The sequence below is a fragment of the Perca flavescens genome, chromosome 11 (assembly GCF_004354835.1).
Source record: "Perca flavescens isolate YP-PL-M2 chromosome 11, PFLA_1.0, whole genome shotgun sequence".
Classification (NCBI taxonomy): Eukaryota; Metazoa; Chordata; class Actinopteri; order Perciformes; family Percidae; genus Perca; species Perca flavescens.
Window position 1 is genome coordinate 12,241,740 of NC_041341.1, and position 18,663 is coordinate 12,260,402.

Consider the following 18,663-nt stretch of genomic DNA (forward strand, 5'->3'; position numbering starts at 1 on the left):
AGAGTTTAATTTACGACTTTTTTTAATAGCACACAGAATGCAATTTCTAATACCGGTTTCACAGTCATACTGAGCCAAAGTATGAAGGATAATTATGTATTATTATCTCACAGTATTTCAGTACTTTCCTGTAGTTTATAACAATAATTCCTACTGATATGATCAATTAAAGTAATGGACCCAAATAAGCAGCAGAAAATGGATGGATGGATTGACCAATTAAAAATGATTAATTCACTGAACTTCATTTAGGTTGTCGCTAAAATCAGCACTTCCTGCCCACTACGAGACGATGAGCTCCCTGGCTACTGTAGCTAGCAGTAGTGGCGATGGTTGCTATTGGTCTCCTGCATGCAAAATCAGAACAAAGTATTTAGAGGCTCTTTTGTCTATCATTAAATGAATATGCTGTGGGAAAATATCTACCTAGAGCCCTGTCATGGGTCTGTGTGAGGATTATTTGCAACAAGATGATCAAAAGATATTGGTTATTTTCTAGTAAAATTAAGTGAATGCAAACATTTTTTTACATGGATTTACATTACTGGCTGAGACTTTTATTAAGGGCTCCAACTGTGCAATCGTGTGGAACATGACAAAACAACCCTGGTAATGAAAAATCTCTAGTTGGCACCAGCACGGTGCTGACTCAAGTCTGGTTCTGCAGTACAGTGTTCTTTCAGTGCAGTGGTCCAAACCTCAGTGTAGGCCGTGCTCCCAGTCTACAGGCCCAGTTTGAACTCATAATTTAACCTAAATAAAATCAACACATACCCAGTTTGACTTCAGCGTTTTCAGTCAGCAGCACGTTTTGTCCCTTGATGTCACGGTGGATGACATGGTGAGCATGCAGGTGAGCTAATCCCTGTAGGGCGGGACAGAAAAAAAAGCAACATATAACATGCCGTCACTGACGCTTTTCTGTCAACACTCAACCCCATTCTTTTTTGTCTGTGAAACATTTGCAATTCATCAGCATAACAGTCACACTTTCAGCCTTAACTAAAAATTCTTATTTGAGTTTTCCCCTATAGTATATTCGACTGTGAATAGGAAATTGTCATGAAGATGCTGTGAAAGGGGCACTGACCCGGAGGATCTCTCGGGAGATGTAGGCGATCCAGTCCTCCTTCAGTGTGTTGCCTTTGGTGTTTTTCACCAGATCCGTGATGGAACCGGCACCGCAGAACTCCATCACCAGCTGGAGGAGAGAACAGGAGATACTGAGAAGACGGTGGACATTCACACACACACTCCATCATTCTGACATTTATTTTTTATTTTATATCGCAAGACGTTTGCACTGCGTTTATCAATATGCCCCAAAACACTAAGACAAATTTCTTGTATATGCAAACCTACTTGGCAATAAAACTGTTTTCGATTTTTAGCTGTTGGTGTTTGCAAGCAAAGTGTGTGAATAGATGGGGGGTGTGTTCAGGCATATTAACTCTATATACAGCCCCGATAGAAGGAAGAAGTTTGGTCCAGAATCTGGACTTGATGCTGCCTGGTTTAAAACCTCATGGAGGACAGACAATAATTAACTTTAGGAACAAAATAATTTTAAAGATTTTCCTTTTTATTTTTAAATTTATCTCATTCTGTCCCCCTTTGCTCGTTGCTCCATTTTTCTGCAAATGCTCTTATTTGACTTTTTTTCTCTTGCTTGTGAATTTTAGCTTCATTGAACTGTGTAATTCTAGTTGAAGAATTATTATTGCTATACAAGGTTTCAGGCGAAAGGGGAAATGTAGTCAGACACTTATAATAACAATCCAAGGCTGTCAGTGGCAACAACTTTTATTTTTAGTGGACGTACATTGATGGCCGCTACTGCCCCATAGGATTACATTGCAGCCCGGTTTGTTCACATTAGTCACTTAGAAACAAATGCATGGGAAAATATGGTCCAGGTTGAAAAATACCCAAATTACCCTTTAACTTACAACACATTGCTGTCAGGAAATCACATCATTATAATGGTAGAAATAGACTCACCCATAGCTGGTCGTCATGGCCTGGAGGACTTTTCTTGATGAAGGCTCCATAATAGGTGGCTATGTTTCTGTGGTGGGAGTACTTCTTCAGCATGTTAATTTCCAGCTTAATTTCCTCCTCTTCATCCTATAAGAGAGAGGGAGAGTCTCATCAGCGTGGATTTAATAATTTCAATACAATTCAATGTTATTTATAGTATCAAATCATAACAAGAGTTATCTCAAGACACTTTACAGATAAGAGTAGATCTAGACCACACTCTTCACAAAGACCCAACAATTACAGTATTTCCCCCATGAGCAAGCATTTAGTGCGACAGAGGCGAGGAAAAACTCCCTTTTAGGCAGAAACCTCTAGGGCTGTCCTCAACTAAAGATATTCTTAGTCGACTAACACTTATACGATTTTGTCGACTAATCGATTAGTTGATTTAATTGACAGAGCTGTGCGCTTTGAGAGGTGGTTAAGACTAGAAAAGCACAATATAAATGTAGTTAATTAACCATCTGTAAAACTGAGTTTTTCCACAATTAATCCTGCAAAAGCACCACTTTAAATCTTGTGTTTACCATGAATGTGCTCAGAAGTTTCCTGAAATAAATAATTAAGCATGAATAAGCATAAAAAATGACTAATCGACTAAAGAAATCTTAGTCGACTAAGACCAAAACGACCGATTAGTCGACTAATCGACTAAGAGGTGGCAGCCCTAGAAACCTCGAGTGGTGAGGAAATCTTCCTTTTAGGGAGAAACCTCGGACAGACCCAGGTCCTTGGTAGGCGGTGCCTGATGGTGCCGGTTGGGGCTGTGATGAACAGTGGCAATAATAGTCACAATAAAGATAATGGAACTATGACCAGAAATAGTAGTTGTAGTAGTTCATGGCGTAGCAGGGCACTGCAGGGCATAACAGCGTGTAGCAGGGCATAGCAGGGCACATTCTTATTACCTGTGAGTTACTGAGGAAGGAATTATATGAACTAATAGAGTAGATCAAAACAAACAATATAAAGTCTGTTTACTCCTGGTGAGTGTGTTCAAGCCAGAGACACCGAAGAAGGATGGATTAGCACCGAGACACTGACAGATAAACCAACAGTTATTATTGGGTTTCATGATCAGGTCACTTGGAAAGATGGTGAGAGTGATTGGCAGTGGCAGATGATTTTTAAAATGTATTCAGTATTTCAGTCATTTTCAGCTATATTAATAAAAGTGAAGTTGTTTAAAACACATCTGCATGCGTTTTTCATCTTTATTGGTTTTACACATGTGGCTTATCTTTGGATTAAGGATTTAGTCAAAACAAAACAAGCAATTTGAAGACATCACATTGGGCTCTGGGAAACTACGATGGAGATTTTTACCATTTTCTGATATAGATGAAGAAATTAATTACAGGAATTATTTTTTGCATTTTATTTTTGGCCTGTGTTTACCCTGAAAGTTTGTGCTTTATCTTTAACAGCATCACCTTATGTTGTGTAAGGATTACAAACAGCAAAACATATTCAAGGCTGAGAGAGCTGTACAGCCAGTCTTTCCTGCTGGATGTCAAGCAGCTCAACTGAAAGTGTGGAGAGTGGAATTTCCCCTACTAGCTGTAAAATGGTAAACTTATTAGAAAACACATTTTCTCTAATATTATTCAGATTTTCTCCACTGTGTTTTAGAAGAACCAGTCATTGATTTTTACACACTCAGTGTAATGTTTCAGGCTTTGGCCCTCCCCCCAGTGTGGGACACTTTGAGTTGTAAAGACGGAAATGAAAATGCATAACAAACAAAACCATGTTTGTTACCTAAACAGTAAAAAGTAAAACCAAACTGGAACTTCCTAGGCTGTTTTTCGTCCATCTATGAAAGACGTGCTGAAAAGCCAACCAAGGAAACAATGTCCAAACCAGTCTAATAAACGGATATCACTCCAAAAAAACAGACACAGCCTGAACTGGAAATGATAACTGAGCCGAACAAATTACTGTCTCTCCCTCTCACACACTCAGGATATTACAGTACAGACTCAAACACGCATACAGACACATAACAAGATCAAGCGATTATTTCTCAACCATTGCAGCAACACTGAGGCGGTGTGACATTTATTTGCGAGCACTTTGCATCAGCCGAGCCTGTGCGTCTGATCCCGCGGGCCGACTGCGGCTGACATGACATGACATTTTCACTGTTATTACGGCCAGTTGATAAGCAGGAGCTCGAAAGGCGGCTGCAGCCCGGACTTCTGAGCAAACTGAGCGCTGCAGCAACCTTGTATGTCCACAGAGGAAAAGCTCTGAGGAACTGAGAGGGAAAGTGTTTAGCTTTTCATATTGAAACAGACATCTTGGCATTTTGTAGTAGCAGCTGTTATCATTCATGGCTAGAGTACTGACGGCAAGAGACCGTACTTATGCACAGCAGCGCTTTGAGCTAAATGCTAAGGTCAACATGCTAACATGCTCACAAAGACAATGCAAATGCTGATGCTTAGCATGTGCTTTGTTTAGCATAATCGTCGTTTTATTTTAGTGTGCTAATATTTGCTATTTAGCACTAAACACAAAGTAAAACTCAGGCTCGTGGGATGTTCTGTGGGTATCTGGTCACAAAATGGAGGGTTTCTTATTGGACATTTGAACATTTTTACCTGATGATGGTGCTAGATGAAAGGTCAGAGGATCACCAAAGTTTTTATAACTCAACATGAAGGGGACATGGGGGAATGTCTGCGCCAAATTTCATGGAACAAAAATTCCACATTTCACTCAAAACCACAAAAGTAAGCCTCATGTGATAGAGGGAAAACTCAGGGTATCACCAAAGTCAGCAGGATAAATCATCTGGAGACCATGAATGTCTGGCAACCCATCCTGTAATTATTGAGATATTTCAGTCTGTGGACATTAGACAGACATCCCAAGAGCCAATGTTGCTATCATGGCTAAAAAATCTAAACATGTAACCAGCAACTTTTAGCAGACATTACTAACTGCAGTTGGCTTTGGGGGTCTAACAGAATGTAAAAAGGTGGTAAACTAAAATGATAATTGATGTCTATCAGTCAACTTATAACTATGTGTGTGAATTGAAAATCAAAATCTGGTTTGAAAAGAAAGCTGGTCTGTAACCCTCTGGGATTGAAGACACAAATAGCCGTTCTTTGTCAACACAAAACCGTTGATCAATAGCCACCACCAAATGTTGCTAGGAAAAACTTACGCTGATGCGATTGCATTCATTTTAAACCCAAAGTACTTATACTAGCCTCGTGAGACCGTCCTGATCTCGCGAGCTCCAGTTTTCCACTCGCAGATCAGTCTGGCATCTTGAGGTAGAGAAAATTTGGAGCCGTTAGCCAAACGACCGGGCCCATCAGCATTGGTTTTGAGGCGGGTTAGGTGGTGATAGACAGATGGTTTATCCAATCAGCTAACCAGTATTTTCAGACAGCGGTAGTCCTAATTCTGTTAGACGCTCGCTAATGCTTTTTTCTCTTGGATCCTTCTTTTGGAATATGGTCCGGTAACCTGAAATGGTGCCTTTTATTCCTAAATTCTCGTTACACAAACGGCAAATATCCTTTACCGACATGTTGCTTGCATGCTGAGCTAACGAGCTATGCTTTGCCTGCAGCAGCAGGGGCGGGCTTGTGGTTCTATTTTCATACGCTTCGTGGATCTGATTGGTTGATTTGGCCTGTCTATCACCAACATAGGTGATAGACAGATGCTTCATCCAATCAGCTAACCAGTATTTCCGCCCCTTCCCAAAAGTTCTCCAACGGAAAGTTCCCAGATGGATATGCCGAGCAAATGCGAAGCAATCCATCTGGCGGAGTCAGGTTACTTATATACACCCTTTCTTCAACCTTCCCTATCTTCGTTATCAACAAACCAGCACCAGCAGCAGAAACACGTACTGTAGGAGAAAACACAAAGCAGCTTTTTAGTTTTAGTTTGTCCTGAAAAGAACACTATCATTCAATGGGACTAAAAACAGTTACATACGATTGTTAACAACACATTCAAAGTGGAGCAAAATCACAGAAATGACAACAAACTGTAGTTAAGTTATACAAGAAGAGTCTTAACGGTTAGAGGCACATTAACAACATGTTTTAATGCAAGTAGAATAAATATTTCTTCATACTGGTGAGTTAATGCTGCGTGATGGCTGCCAAGACATTCAACCTTTATATTTATCACTGCAGGTAGCTACCTCATTCTGTTCGCTGTCAAAACAGGTACAACTTGTATTGTACGCACACGCACACGTACACACACACACACGCGCCTTATCGAGTACTGCAGCACCAGAAGCATGTGACAGACAGGCAATGACTGCTGACATTTCTGCGTCTGGTCCAGAGGTTAAAGGGCAATTCAGCCAAAACTTCAGCATTTAAAGATGAAAGAAGAATTTAACTTATCTATAAAAAAAAAAAAAATTAAAAAAACTGCAGCTCAGTTTCACTATCTCTAAAATACAGAACACCAAGTTAACTGGATGTTTGGCCAACTGACAACTGAACTTGCTTATGTAAAAAGCAGTGATTTTTATGCTGCCAGTCATTTGGAGAGTATTTTTAAATGGTAGAGGTGTCATGTTGGAACAAAACTCTTTTAGGTTCGAACTATCTTTGCACTTTAAGCTGTTATTACTGGGACATTAAACGTACATATTTCCTGCTTTTTTGCTATGGTTAAAAAGCAAAGCCTGTGTTAGAGAGTCCAGCAGACTTTACAGCTTTCAGTTTATACACGTTTTCTCATGAGATGTTTAAAGCGCCCATATTATGCTCATTTTCAGGTTCATAACTGTATTTTACGGTTGTACCAGAATAGGTTTACATGGTTTAATTTTCAAAAAATACCATATTTCTGTTGTACTGCACAGCTCTCTCTCACTGCTGCAGATCCTTTTTTCACCTTGTCTCTGTTTTAGCTACAGAGTGAGACCTCTTTTCTTCTTCTGTACTATCTTTGATTGCACTCACACATGCGCAGTAGCTCAGATGTAGCTCATGTCAGCTAGCTAGCTCCATAGACCGTAAAAGAAAGTCTGTTTCTCCAACTTCGGTCAGTTACAAGTCAGGATTAGCTGGGAGACTTCTAAATAAGGGAGCACATGTAAGTAGTTCTTTTGTAGATTATGGTGAACTTGTGTGTGTTGTAGCAGTGCTTTGCTATTAAGAACGAGGTAGCATGCTAACGGTTGCGGTTAGCCAGCTTGTTTCGGTTAGTGACGTAGAAAGCCCTGCAGATTTTGAACCGTATCTCACTCAAAACAGCATGGATGTTTTGTTTTTTTCAAAGTTTGTACGTGTGTGGAAGCACCAGAGACACAAAATTACACCCCAAATCCCAGAAAAAGTGATTTTTTTCATAAAATGGGCACTTTAAGAAAGCAGCAGGTTTTCATGAGAGGACATCGCCACATGCAAGCACCACAAAAAAATGGTTTTAATTTTGCTTTAATCTGCTGAGGCTGTTTAAAGAGTTCAGCAGGAGTTTTGACTGTCTGTGAAGATGATAGGGTCAGTCGGTCAGCCAGCCTGTCAGCCAATCCCTTGAGTCACAGTTAGTCAGTCAGCCAGTTGGTTACTGCTTCAGCCAGGCAGCCAGTCATTTAACCAGGCAGCTAGCCAACCAATGAGCCAGGAAGCCAACAAACCAGATTGCTGGCCAGTCAGGCCTTCTGTTAATCCACTCATCAGCAGCAGACTATCAGCAGTCACCCAGTCACGCAGCAGGTGAGACTGCCAACCTGTCAGTCAACCAGTCAGTCACTCAGTTACATATTTAAACCATATTTCGGTGAAACCTTTCAGGGACACACGGAAGATTTGACAGGATACTAAACAACGTACATGAAGTCAACACACACGCACAAACAGTACCTTTTATGGTCAACAGAACATTGCCCACAAATTGTTGGTCATGTGAACGTTTTTGGAACAAGTCAGTGTAATTACAGATGCTGAGGACAGAGTGCAGGAGCAACGTTCTAACACACTCATTCATGAGATGAATAAAGGTTGAAAATAACAGCTTAAAGAGGGGAAGAGAAGAATCCCCTCTATTGAGAAAACATAAGAATGTTTACGAACCTTTATGTTCAGAGACATTAGAGAGACTTGTGGCAAATAGGGAAAAAAAAAAAACGTTTGAAAATGTGACTTCTAGAGCCAAGCAAACTGATGTCATCAGTCTTAAATCACTGGACAGAAAGAACTACACCATGGGCTGAGAGGTGGACAAAAATGGGAAAAATGGGCCCAGTAGAAAGATAGTGACAGCGACTTTGCTTACCAATTATAAAATAATACTTTTTTGATACCTAACTTCAAAGTTGTTGGTTTCTTACCTCCTTTTTAATTTAACAAAACAAGTCAGACTTATTAAAATGCAACAGTCTTGAGGTGTTTCTAAACAAAATTCGCCATCCAAGACCTTTGGCTGAATATGAAACAAATTTCAATCAGCAAAACTATTAATCAAACAGGAAAATCAGGAAATATCTGATCAAAATGTCAGAAGAATAACACTAAGATTATGACAGGGCTGCAACTGATGATTCTTTTCTGATTATTCTGATCATTATTTGTCTACCCAAAAAAAAAATATCATATAGTCTATGATTGTCGGAAAATGGTGAAAAATAATTTCTTTTTTTCAGCCAATAGCCCAAAACCCAAAGAGACTAACAACGATAAAAGTAAATCATCACCATTTGAGAAGCTGGAAACAGAATATTTGGTATTTAATAAATGACTTAAACAATTGATCAAAATGTCAAATTTGGTGTTGATGAGTTCCAATTAGTAATTGAATTGTTTCAACACAGGAACATGGCCCAGCTGTTGCTGCCAGTTTTTAGCGCCTGACCGTTTTCTATGCGGAGCTCGACCAGCCACACAGTCAGTCTTTCAGAAAGCATCATTAGGATTCAACAGAGACAACACAGAAACACACACACAGCCCAGTGTGTGCGTGTGTGCGTGCGTGCGTCTCGTTTGAACACTGTCCATTTATTTTGAACACTCATCGTCTCCATCACTCTCGTCCTTGCAGCATCATTTTCCATCAGTCTCCAATAATGACTTCAGCTCCATGTTTATGCTCATGTATCCCATCATTAACGACACCTCACTTCTCGCTGTCTGTCTGTCTCTCACTTTCCCCCTGATTTATATATGCACATGTCCACAGTCAGTCGTTCAAAACAAGGCGTCCTGAAGCTACTCATTATCATTCCTAGGCATGAAATGGTGGGGAGACTCGGTGGCGGCCATATTGCTGCTCAAGTATTACAGCACACAATGTGAGCAGAGCTAACAGAACCGCGACCCCTGGGGGAGCAGACAGCCGCAAAATGGAAGCATGAGGGATAATGGAAGCTGAGCAGGAGGGGGACTTTGGCTTCGACAAAGGCCAAGAAAGGTTGACATGTCTTTAACAGGCAACCAGGAACCTGGAGGGACTTGTTTCAGGGACTATTTTAAACACTTGCTGCATTCTTGTCATATTTGATGAAGCCTCATGCGCAGCAAGTGTTTAAAATAATTCCATGAAAAAAGTCCCTCCAGGTTTCTGGTTGCCTGTAAAAAGAAGTTTCGACCTCTCTTGGCCTTTGTCGAGTTGTTTGTATTATTGTGAATCTAATCTGTCAACACAAAATATATATATATATATATATCTATATATATATATATATATATATATATATATATATATATATATATATATATATATATATATATTTCATTGCATAAGTGAAAACTTTGACCTGTTGGTGGCACTACAAGTGACCTGAAAAGTCCTTTGTATTAGGGCTACACGATATGAGGAAAATATGTAATATGCAATAACGTTGACTATCGCGATAATGATATTACTTTGAAGCGTTCTCGGTTTTGTTGCTTTCAGTATTCTGATAAAATACAACATATTGCTTTATTTTTAAAACAAATAAAAGGAAAAGTCAACCAAACATTCTTTTTTTTTAAACTAATTGAACATTGAAATAAATTGCACCACTAACTCACATTTTCTACTGATATTTTCTTTCAACTAACACAAATATGTTTATTGGGCCAGTTGATATCGCGATGACGGTTACAAAAAACTGTGCAGCCCTAACCCTGGATCATTCTCTGGGGGGCTGTGAATATCTGGATCAAATTTCATAGTAATCTATCCAACAGAGATGTTTCACTCTGCACCAACCAGCTAAGTGACATTGCAATTCCTACAACGCTGCAAGACTTTGCAGGGATGTAGGCCCAAAATTAAATTATTATCATTATAATTAAATTAAAATCCGCATTTGCGTCGACATGAGTGGACAGCTTTAGAAGATTTTTTATTTTATTCTTAAAGACAAACATACAATCCCATGCTTTCAACACCTTCCCACTTTCACACCTTCTGAGAGAGAGAGACAGAGACAGAGAGATGTGTCTAGTTTGCTTCATGTGCAAGATTCACAGAAAGAAAAATAGCAGGCGAGAAAATATGACGAGAAAAGCTATTCATTCCGCAGGGGAACAGTAAGGTAGAGATAAAGATGCTTGCTGTGGAGTTTTTCCACTAATCAAGATTGATTTTTCCTATTGAATCCTGCTGGATTACATCCAAGTCAACAGCAGCACTGAGAGACTCCGATTGCTGAGCTTCTGCTGCTACACCTCTCTCTCTCTGCCTCCATTTCACTTCTTTTTTTTCAAGTTTTCATATGAGGGATGAGGATGACTTCACTCTCCATGTCTCTCTCTCTTATTCGCTCGTTCCCCACGGAAAGCAGATGCGGCAACTGAAAGAAAGATGAGGGGTTGAAACGAGACGAATACAAGCAGGGTACATAAATAAAAGGAAGAGAAGAGGAGAATACACAGGCAAGAATCTGGATGAAGACATAAAAAAGACAGGGAGGAGATGGATGGACAAAGGAGAAGAGAGGGCCCGAATGGATGTGAGAGATGGAGGTAAAGAGATGCAGCCATAGCCCCTCCTATAATCCCACTGCACTTCAGTTGAACCTTCTCAAAGAAGGAAAAAAACGTTCGCTGATTACTTCTTCTTATTTAAGCTCTCTCGCTCACCGTCTCAAGTTTCACTAGCTCACTTCCTGCTGTTCCATCTTCTTCTCTTACCACCCTGATTGTTGTTCAGTTAGCTCAACACAGCACAAGCGATTTTTTTGTATCAGATGTTAATTAGAAAGATGGAAGAGATGAACACTCCTTCAGAGGAAACTTAAGTGTTGGTGCAGAAAATAAGAAGTGTGACAATAGTCCCAAAAACCTCTAATTAAGCACACAGAGGGAAAGTGTTTAGTGCCATCCACCAGCAATTAGATCTATCCCCTGGAATGAGCAGCATTTCCCTAAGAAAAAAACCTAAGCATCAAACTTTGACTAATAGATGCTAAAGCAGGAGTTACGTTCCTGAAAAGAACCACGTAAATGTCTCTGCAAAGCTACAAAGAGAAGAGTAAGACCATGACCAGTCCGACTCGAGGCCCCCTGAGCCAGGCTCAACTTTTGCGTTATCCAGCAAGGCGCTAATAGTTGCAACGAAAGATGAAATAGTTGCTGCCGTGATAACTTCCACGGTATGAGAGTGTTACAAACCGTTTTGTAGTGTTTTGGCATCTGATAAGCTTTTAAACGCATTAATCAGTTACTCAAACTGGATTTCCCGGATCGTATTTCATTGTCTCACTATTACCTTAAACAAGACAGGGACACCAACAGACCCCTGAGCTGTTTTACTGCAGGGCGCTTTACAGTCTGAATCCCTGCTGACTGTAGGTCGCAGAGGCGCAGCTGCACACACCTCCAATTCACATTCTGAATCTCCTACTAGGACATCTTAAAGTGCTCATATTATGCTCATTTTCCAGTTCATAATTGTATTTTGAGGTTGTACCAGAATAGGTTTATGTGGTTTAATTTTCAGAAAACACCATATATTTTTTGAACTGCACACTGCTGCAGCTCCTCTTTTCACCCTGTGTGTTGAGCTCTCTGTTTTAGCTACAGAGTGAGGCATCACACTTCTGTACCATGTTTGTTAGGAGTCGCACGTGCGCAGTAAACACTGCTAGCTAGTCAGTTGCAGAGTTTGGGCGAGCATTATAACGTGACGTTACAAAGTGACGCACATTTGTCACTGAAGTAAAGGCTGGACTACAATAGAGCAGTTGGTAAACAGTGTTCTCTGTTAGAGATGGTAAGTCCCTTTGGGGTGGACTTTGGGCTTTTTCACTTTGTAAACCTATAACGTGCACAAAAAGCTATATAACACAATAATAGAAAGGAAAAAAGCCAAAAAGCATAATATGAGCACTTTAAGATCAAACTCAACCAAATATTTAATCTAAACAGAAAAACTGAATTGATTTATATTGAATGATAAAAATTAAAAAAATATCTATAAAGCCCAGACCTACACCCTGTATTTCATCATCTCTCTCTTCTCCTCAGTATCTCCCTCCTCAGCCTCTCTCTCCCACTCTGGATATTGAACAGGAAGTGGAATGTGGGTCAGAGTGCGCGCGCACACACACACACACACACACACACACACACACACACACACACACACACACACACACACACACACACAAAAGAAAGTAGATGTGTTGTTTTGCATCCGTGACACGTCCGTGTATAAAAGCTCCTGTGATTCCCTTCATAGGTCTCAAACACACCCAAATAAACACTGCATGGCATTGGTGTGTATGCGTGTATGAAAACGTGAATATCTCAAGCTTTCTCTACTCAACTGTCACTCTTGGCAAGCATCCAGACAAACTCACAGTGTTTATTTTAGAAAACGGCTGAACCATGTGGAAAAGGACCACTATAAACATTTCGGAGGGTTAAAAAAAAAAAAAAAAAAAGAACCACCATGTCTTGAATATTCCTTACACGTGTGTTTCTCTTCAGTCATTCTGCTCGTATGAATACATAAACATATTCCCATCAAATGTCCCTGATCCTTCATGTCCTCTCTTTAATCTGCACAGCTGGAAATGGAGATTTGTGGCTGCAGGCTGCAGTGAGAGGTACACTCCCAAACTCTTTTTCATCAGGAACTAGGACTTCCAAAATGTTACCTGCCATAGAGACAGCTAAAGCAAACTAATCATCATAGAGGATACTGAATTATTTAAGCTTTTAAAGTGTTTATAATCAATATTCCTACATACAGTAGGTCGCTTCACTTCTTGTATGTGAAAGTTGCCGCCCATAGTGACAATCCGTTGCTTAGCTTCTGTTGCCGGTACTCCTGCCTGCTTCTCCAAACTGGGGGCGTGCCGACTACTGTAGGTAATGCCCTATGGATAAGTACTTCATACAACCCCACTTCAAAAGAGCCAAACTCTCCCTTTAATAACGGATTTATTTCCCTGACAGACTCAAACTGCTGTGGTCATTCTTTCCTTTAGGGGTGTGTCAGACTGCAGCCACAGAAAACCATGAGAGGTGTGAAAAGGGGGAAAAGACTGCAGAGGTGACAAATATTCAATAGTCTAAAAATAAAATGCTGCAAAGAGGAAGAATACAAAACACTGTTCAAAACATGCCAAAATGTCCCGTCAACCTTTTTAAGGGTGGTTGTTTTTAAAATAGAAGTGGTTCCATTAGTCTCTATTGACAGTAAACAGAAGATACATAGGGGTCACAAGATGCTTAAAGGGAGATTCTATTACACAAAATTAGGTTTACTTCTCTCTCATTTTTACTTGTGAAATACTGGATACTTTCAGCTTTTCAGGCCTCTTTACCTTTACTTTAGCCCCCAGCAGGTGGTTATAGTTGTTAAGAAATACATGAATAAACACTACATAGTGTATCTGCTTAAAATGTTTCTAAACTGCTTATAAATGCTAAATAGGGGGGATTTAAGGAAAGTGTTACCTAAAAATCCTTCAAATGAAACAATGTGAAAAGGAAAAATGTCTACAATAAGGCATTAGGGGTCTCAAGTAGGCTTTGCTTCATGGGGTAACCAGTAGCCTTGACATGATTAGCCAATCCCAATTGATCTGAAACCCTATTAAGACATCATTATTATGACACTACTGAACTACATCTGCATTTTAATTCCATCCTAACTGATATCTCAGACACTGTTACAGGCATACTGCACCCAAAGACTTTCTTTTTTATAAATGGGACCTTACATACCTCATCCTAAAAATGGGACTTAATGTGAAGTATTAGGGTTTTAGACATACAGCTAAAGGCCGACAATCCTCTTCAGTGTAACTGTGGACCCAGATTAAAGGATTTTATGTTGAAGATACACTCATTGCTCTTTAAGGCGCCTGGGCAGGAAGTGGTCAAGTGACCTCAAATATGTGTTTGGGAATATTTTTCCCATTGTTCCAGTTAGTTATTTATTCAATGATGACTAATACAAAAAAAAAAAAAAAACCATTCACTTCCACCCCCATCGACACAATGAGATGCACTTTTATAAGACATTTCTGCATGTGTACACACAAAGAAACACTAGCTCCAATTACACAGACAGAAACAGCCGAGTCCTAACTTAATTTTGCGGAAACTGCCGATCATGCACCCATGGGCACGTGCATGCACGCATGCACGCCCGCATGCACTCACGCACGCACTATTTTTGGAGAAAAAACATTGACATGAGGGAGCAGAGCGGTGAGAGAGAGAGGGAGGGAGGAGAGTGAGAGAAACCGTTTTTTTATATTGAATGCCTGAGTAAAGAATTAGAACCGATTTAGTCCGACAGATGTAATCAAACTAAATTTGGGATCAATTCCAAATCTGCAAACGCTGCGTGCTGCTAAGGTGAGTCTGGTAACTGCTCCAGCTATGTATTAGTCTCACCTCATGCATCTTTCATGCATCTATCCCATTTTACAATATTTACACTAAGTCTCTTTTCAAAGTGGAAATATTTGAATATATTTGAAAGCTGTGCAAAACCAAACTAACATCTCTCAAACAACTGAGTCAACAGAAGAAGCATGTTACTTCATGAACCATTACTTATAACAGAAAGAGAACTGGCTTTCAAATTTTCTACAGAATTCAACAATCCCGCAAAAGTGCAGCCTCGGTTTAACTAGCATGCAGTTAAAAAAAGTTGACAACAATAAGCGAGTTTCTATCCAGCTGAGTGGAAATGCTGAAAAGTTATAATATTGAGGTGTTTTTTAAGTGGCAAAGTTGGTGTGTCTAAAGAAGAAAAATGCAATAAATCATGCGGTACATAAATTTCCACTGAAGTTTGTGCTCCACTGAAGAGACTAAAAATCGGCAGCAGACAGAACATCAGCTCTTTGTGGAGCGATAAGGAGACTATAACCTTCCTTAAAGTACTACATCAAACAAACATAAATGCCATATTTCCATCACGTTTTGTACATCGTTTTTCACCGTTTGAGGTTTGACTACAGCTTGTTTAATTCTCTCGGTGTGTCCACTTGTTCTGCAATGCTTTAAAGGTCCCATGGCATGAAAATGTCACTTTATGAGGTTTTTTAACATTAATATGAGTTCCCCCAGCCTGCCTATGGTCCCCCAGTGGCTAGAAATGGCGATAGGTGTAAACCGAGCCCTGGGTATCCTGCTCTGCCTTTGAGAAAATGAAAGCTCAGGAATCTTCTCCTTATGAGGTCATAAGGAGCAAGGTTACCTCCCCTTTCTCTGCTTTGCCCGCCCAGAGAATTTGGCCCACCCATGAGAGAGAGACATCATGGTCAAGGCCACACACCCCCCTCCCCTCCTCCTCCTCAATAGCTGAAGACACAGAAATGGCACATCTTAAGGAAAGCTCAAGGCTGAATTTTGGGAAAGAAACTTCAGATACAGTATTAGGGGACCACTAAGGTCTATATAAAAGCATATAGGGCTGCAACTAACAATTATTTTAATAATCAATTAATCTGTCGATTATTTTTTCGATTAATCGATGAATTGGATAAAAAAAAAGCATTAATTTATATCAACTCAATACATACTTGTTGTTTTAGTTAATAGTTGTGTAAAGGTAAGTAACCCAAATAGCAGATACAGACAAGACACACAGACAGACACACACACTTATTCATTAAATTATTACCATCATTGTAGTAAGTGCAAGTTAAGTTCATTTATACACCACACACTAATATATTTGTCAACAATAACTGATATGGGACAAAGCACATAATATATACATGACAACAGATTGAAAAATGAATGGGCCAAAAAAGGCGAGTGAATAAAACCGTGTCTTTAGTCTTGTAAAGTATACCACCCCTGCTTTATTACTGTTATTACCGAGCTAACGCTAGCTTGTCATGCTAGTCAGCTGGATAACGAGTAAACAGCAGCACCAGAAGAGCTACTGGAGGGACGGTACGTTCCTCCCTTCAGACCGGAACAGAAGGAGGATAGTGTAGTGACTTTACCCTGCTGTTGAACTCCCTTCCTCCTCATCAAGGACTCCAACATGTTTACGTTTTAGGTGCTGACTCATCACCGTGGTGCGCCCGTGCCATGCCGTGTCGCTTTTGTTTATCTTGCAATTAACACGTTTTTGATTTATTTAGTGTGAAATGCTCCCACACCTTGGATGACTTGGGTCGTACTGATTTCTCTGCCTCCGCCGAGTGTTTCAGAACAACGTTACGGGTCTCTCCGGTCTCTCTCCGTATTTCCTCTACCCCCGCTGTGCGCTTTTTTCTTTTCTTTCGCTCCGCGCTGCTCCTCTCTGCGCTCAACTCAATTTTTTTTTATAATTGATATTTTTTTATATCTCCTTTTATATCTAGGTTGCCTAATAGTTGCGCGACACAACGAATCGATAATTAAATTCGTTGCCAACTTTTTTAGTAATCAAATTTTATCGATTTTATCGAAAGCATCCAATGACCACCATGTCATAGGAGCTTTAATGGCAACCACCTGGAGAATAAGCACCACCAGCTGTTTATCTCGATGCACTCAACTACCAATATTTAAATCTTCACAAGATTTGGATGGAAACCGGGCGAATAAAAACAAAATATTAAAAGAAGGTGTGTTTCCTGACCTCAGTGACGTCCATAACCTTGATGGCCGCCAGTTGTCCCGTCTTGACATGTCGGCCCTGGAGAGAAAAGCACAAGAGAGAACAGATAAGGGAAAGGGAAACTTTTTAGCAGCCTGCACAGCAGTCTATAAGACATGTTCAATGGAATTCTATTGCTAGGCAACAACCTGGCTCCTTGTTAACTTCCTGTCAGTTAATGTCATTCACATACACTGCAACAGGAAATCAACTTGGGTCCATTTACAATGTTTATGTTTACAACTGTGAAATGGTCTATAGTCATTTATGTGACTATTGTTAAAGTATAAACAGTCAATTATAAGACAATTAAGAGCACAATATGATAATGTTATTTTTCTTTTTTTCCAGTGTTGGTAAAAGAAGCCAAAAAAAAAAAAGACCAATTTACAGCACAAACAAGCACATGGCCGTGCAATCAAAAAGCTTTCCAGACGAGCTGAGTAAACATACACTGCGATTCAGTTGGTCATAAAAACAAAAACCACATTCATTACAAGTTATTTGCCTCTACAATAGCGTGGAAAACTACCGGCGATAGTCCAGACCTTCAGCATTCCTCAACAAACTGAACACAGTGTTTTAAATGTATGGGCTGGTGCAAAAAATTAAAACATAACTCTCCTCTTTTTTTAGGCACAGAGTGAACATTAAAACCCAAGTTAATAAGAAAGCCCATTTTCACTCTACAGCATCACCTGACAGGTTCAGTTACCACTGCGGGTTAACAACGTAAGCTCAAATGTTTTCACAGACGGAGAACCAGAGAGGAAAGACTTAACTGACAGAGAGAAAGTGTGTGTCCAAGTCTCTGCAACTTTTATGTCTGCATCAAGTTTGTAGCTTATGTCTGACTCTGTGCATGTGTTTCTGAACATGATACGGTTTCCTTTGTTTGGAACAGGACTGCGACACCTGAGCCACCGGCCCCCGATCCTGAATGAGTTAGCGCAGTCCGCAGTTTGAGTGATGAGGGATTAACCCATTTAAGTTTAACCAAAGGGGACGTGCGTGTGCGTGTGGAGGCGGGGTTGGTGAAAAGGTCAAGGCTGATGAGAGAGCAAACTGAAAAACATGACAAGGGAGCAAATCTCTGCTTGTGCCTTACTGTGGGAATTACAAAACTCATTAGAAGTAACAAGTACAAGGAGAATTAAAGAAATAGCTAAGATGTTGCGAGAGGTGATGAGAGGTTAGTTAGAAATATGAATCTGGCAGTAGAGTGCAAAGGGAGATGAGTGTAGATACTGAGAGAAATTTGAAGAATAGCACAACACAACTAGGGCTGGGTACCGAACGTCGATACTTTTATGGTATTGAAAAAAATTTCAAAACTTCCCGCAGACAGCGCTTGCTGCGATATGATATTAAAAGCAGTCGCGGTGCTGTTGACGTTACACTTCCTCTTAGACAAGCAGCCACAACGGTGGTTTCTCTGCCCTGATGACTGACTGATAGGCTGAGCTTGTAAGGCAAGGTACTTTTAATAATGTTACTCTGAGTGAGCAGTTTTACCAGATTTTTTTAATTTTGATAACTGTTTTGATTCACAATTAAGGTGGAAAATAAAAGCTT

The 18,663-nt window shown here is 40.0% G+C and overlaps 1 protein-coding gene across 4 annotated transcripts in view; it reads right to left on the reverse strand.

Annotated features, from left to right (window-relative positions):
• The window catches only part of LOC114563793 (mitogen-activated protein kinase kinase kinase kinase 4), a 111,138-nt gene that overhangs the window by 39,857 nt on the left and 52,618 nt on the right, over positions 1-18,663 (reverse strand). For all 4 annotated transcript variants that reach the window (XM_028590670.1, XM_028590669.1, XM_028590668.1 and 1 more), the window contains exons 3-6: positions 17,071-17,127; positions 2,002-2,127; positions 1,091-1,201; positions 775-865 (exon numbers count right to left, since the gene is read on the reverse strand). In XM_028590670.1, the coding sequence (XP_028446471.1) occupies positions 775-865; positions 1,091-1,201; positions 2,002-2,127; positions 17,071-17,127 (385 nt within the window). The remainder of the gene's footprint in view (positions 1-774; positions 866-1,090; positions 1,202-2,001; positions 2,128-17,070; positions 17,128-18,663) is intronic.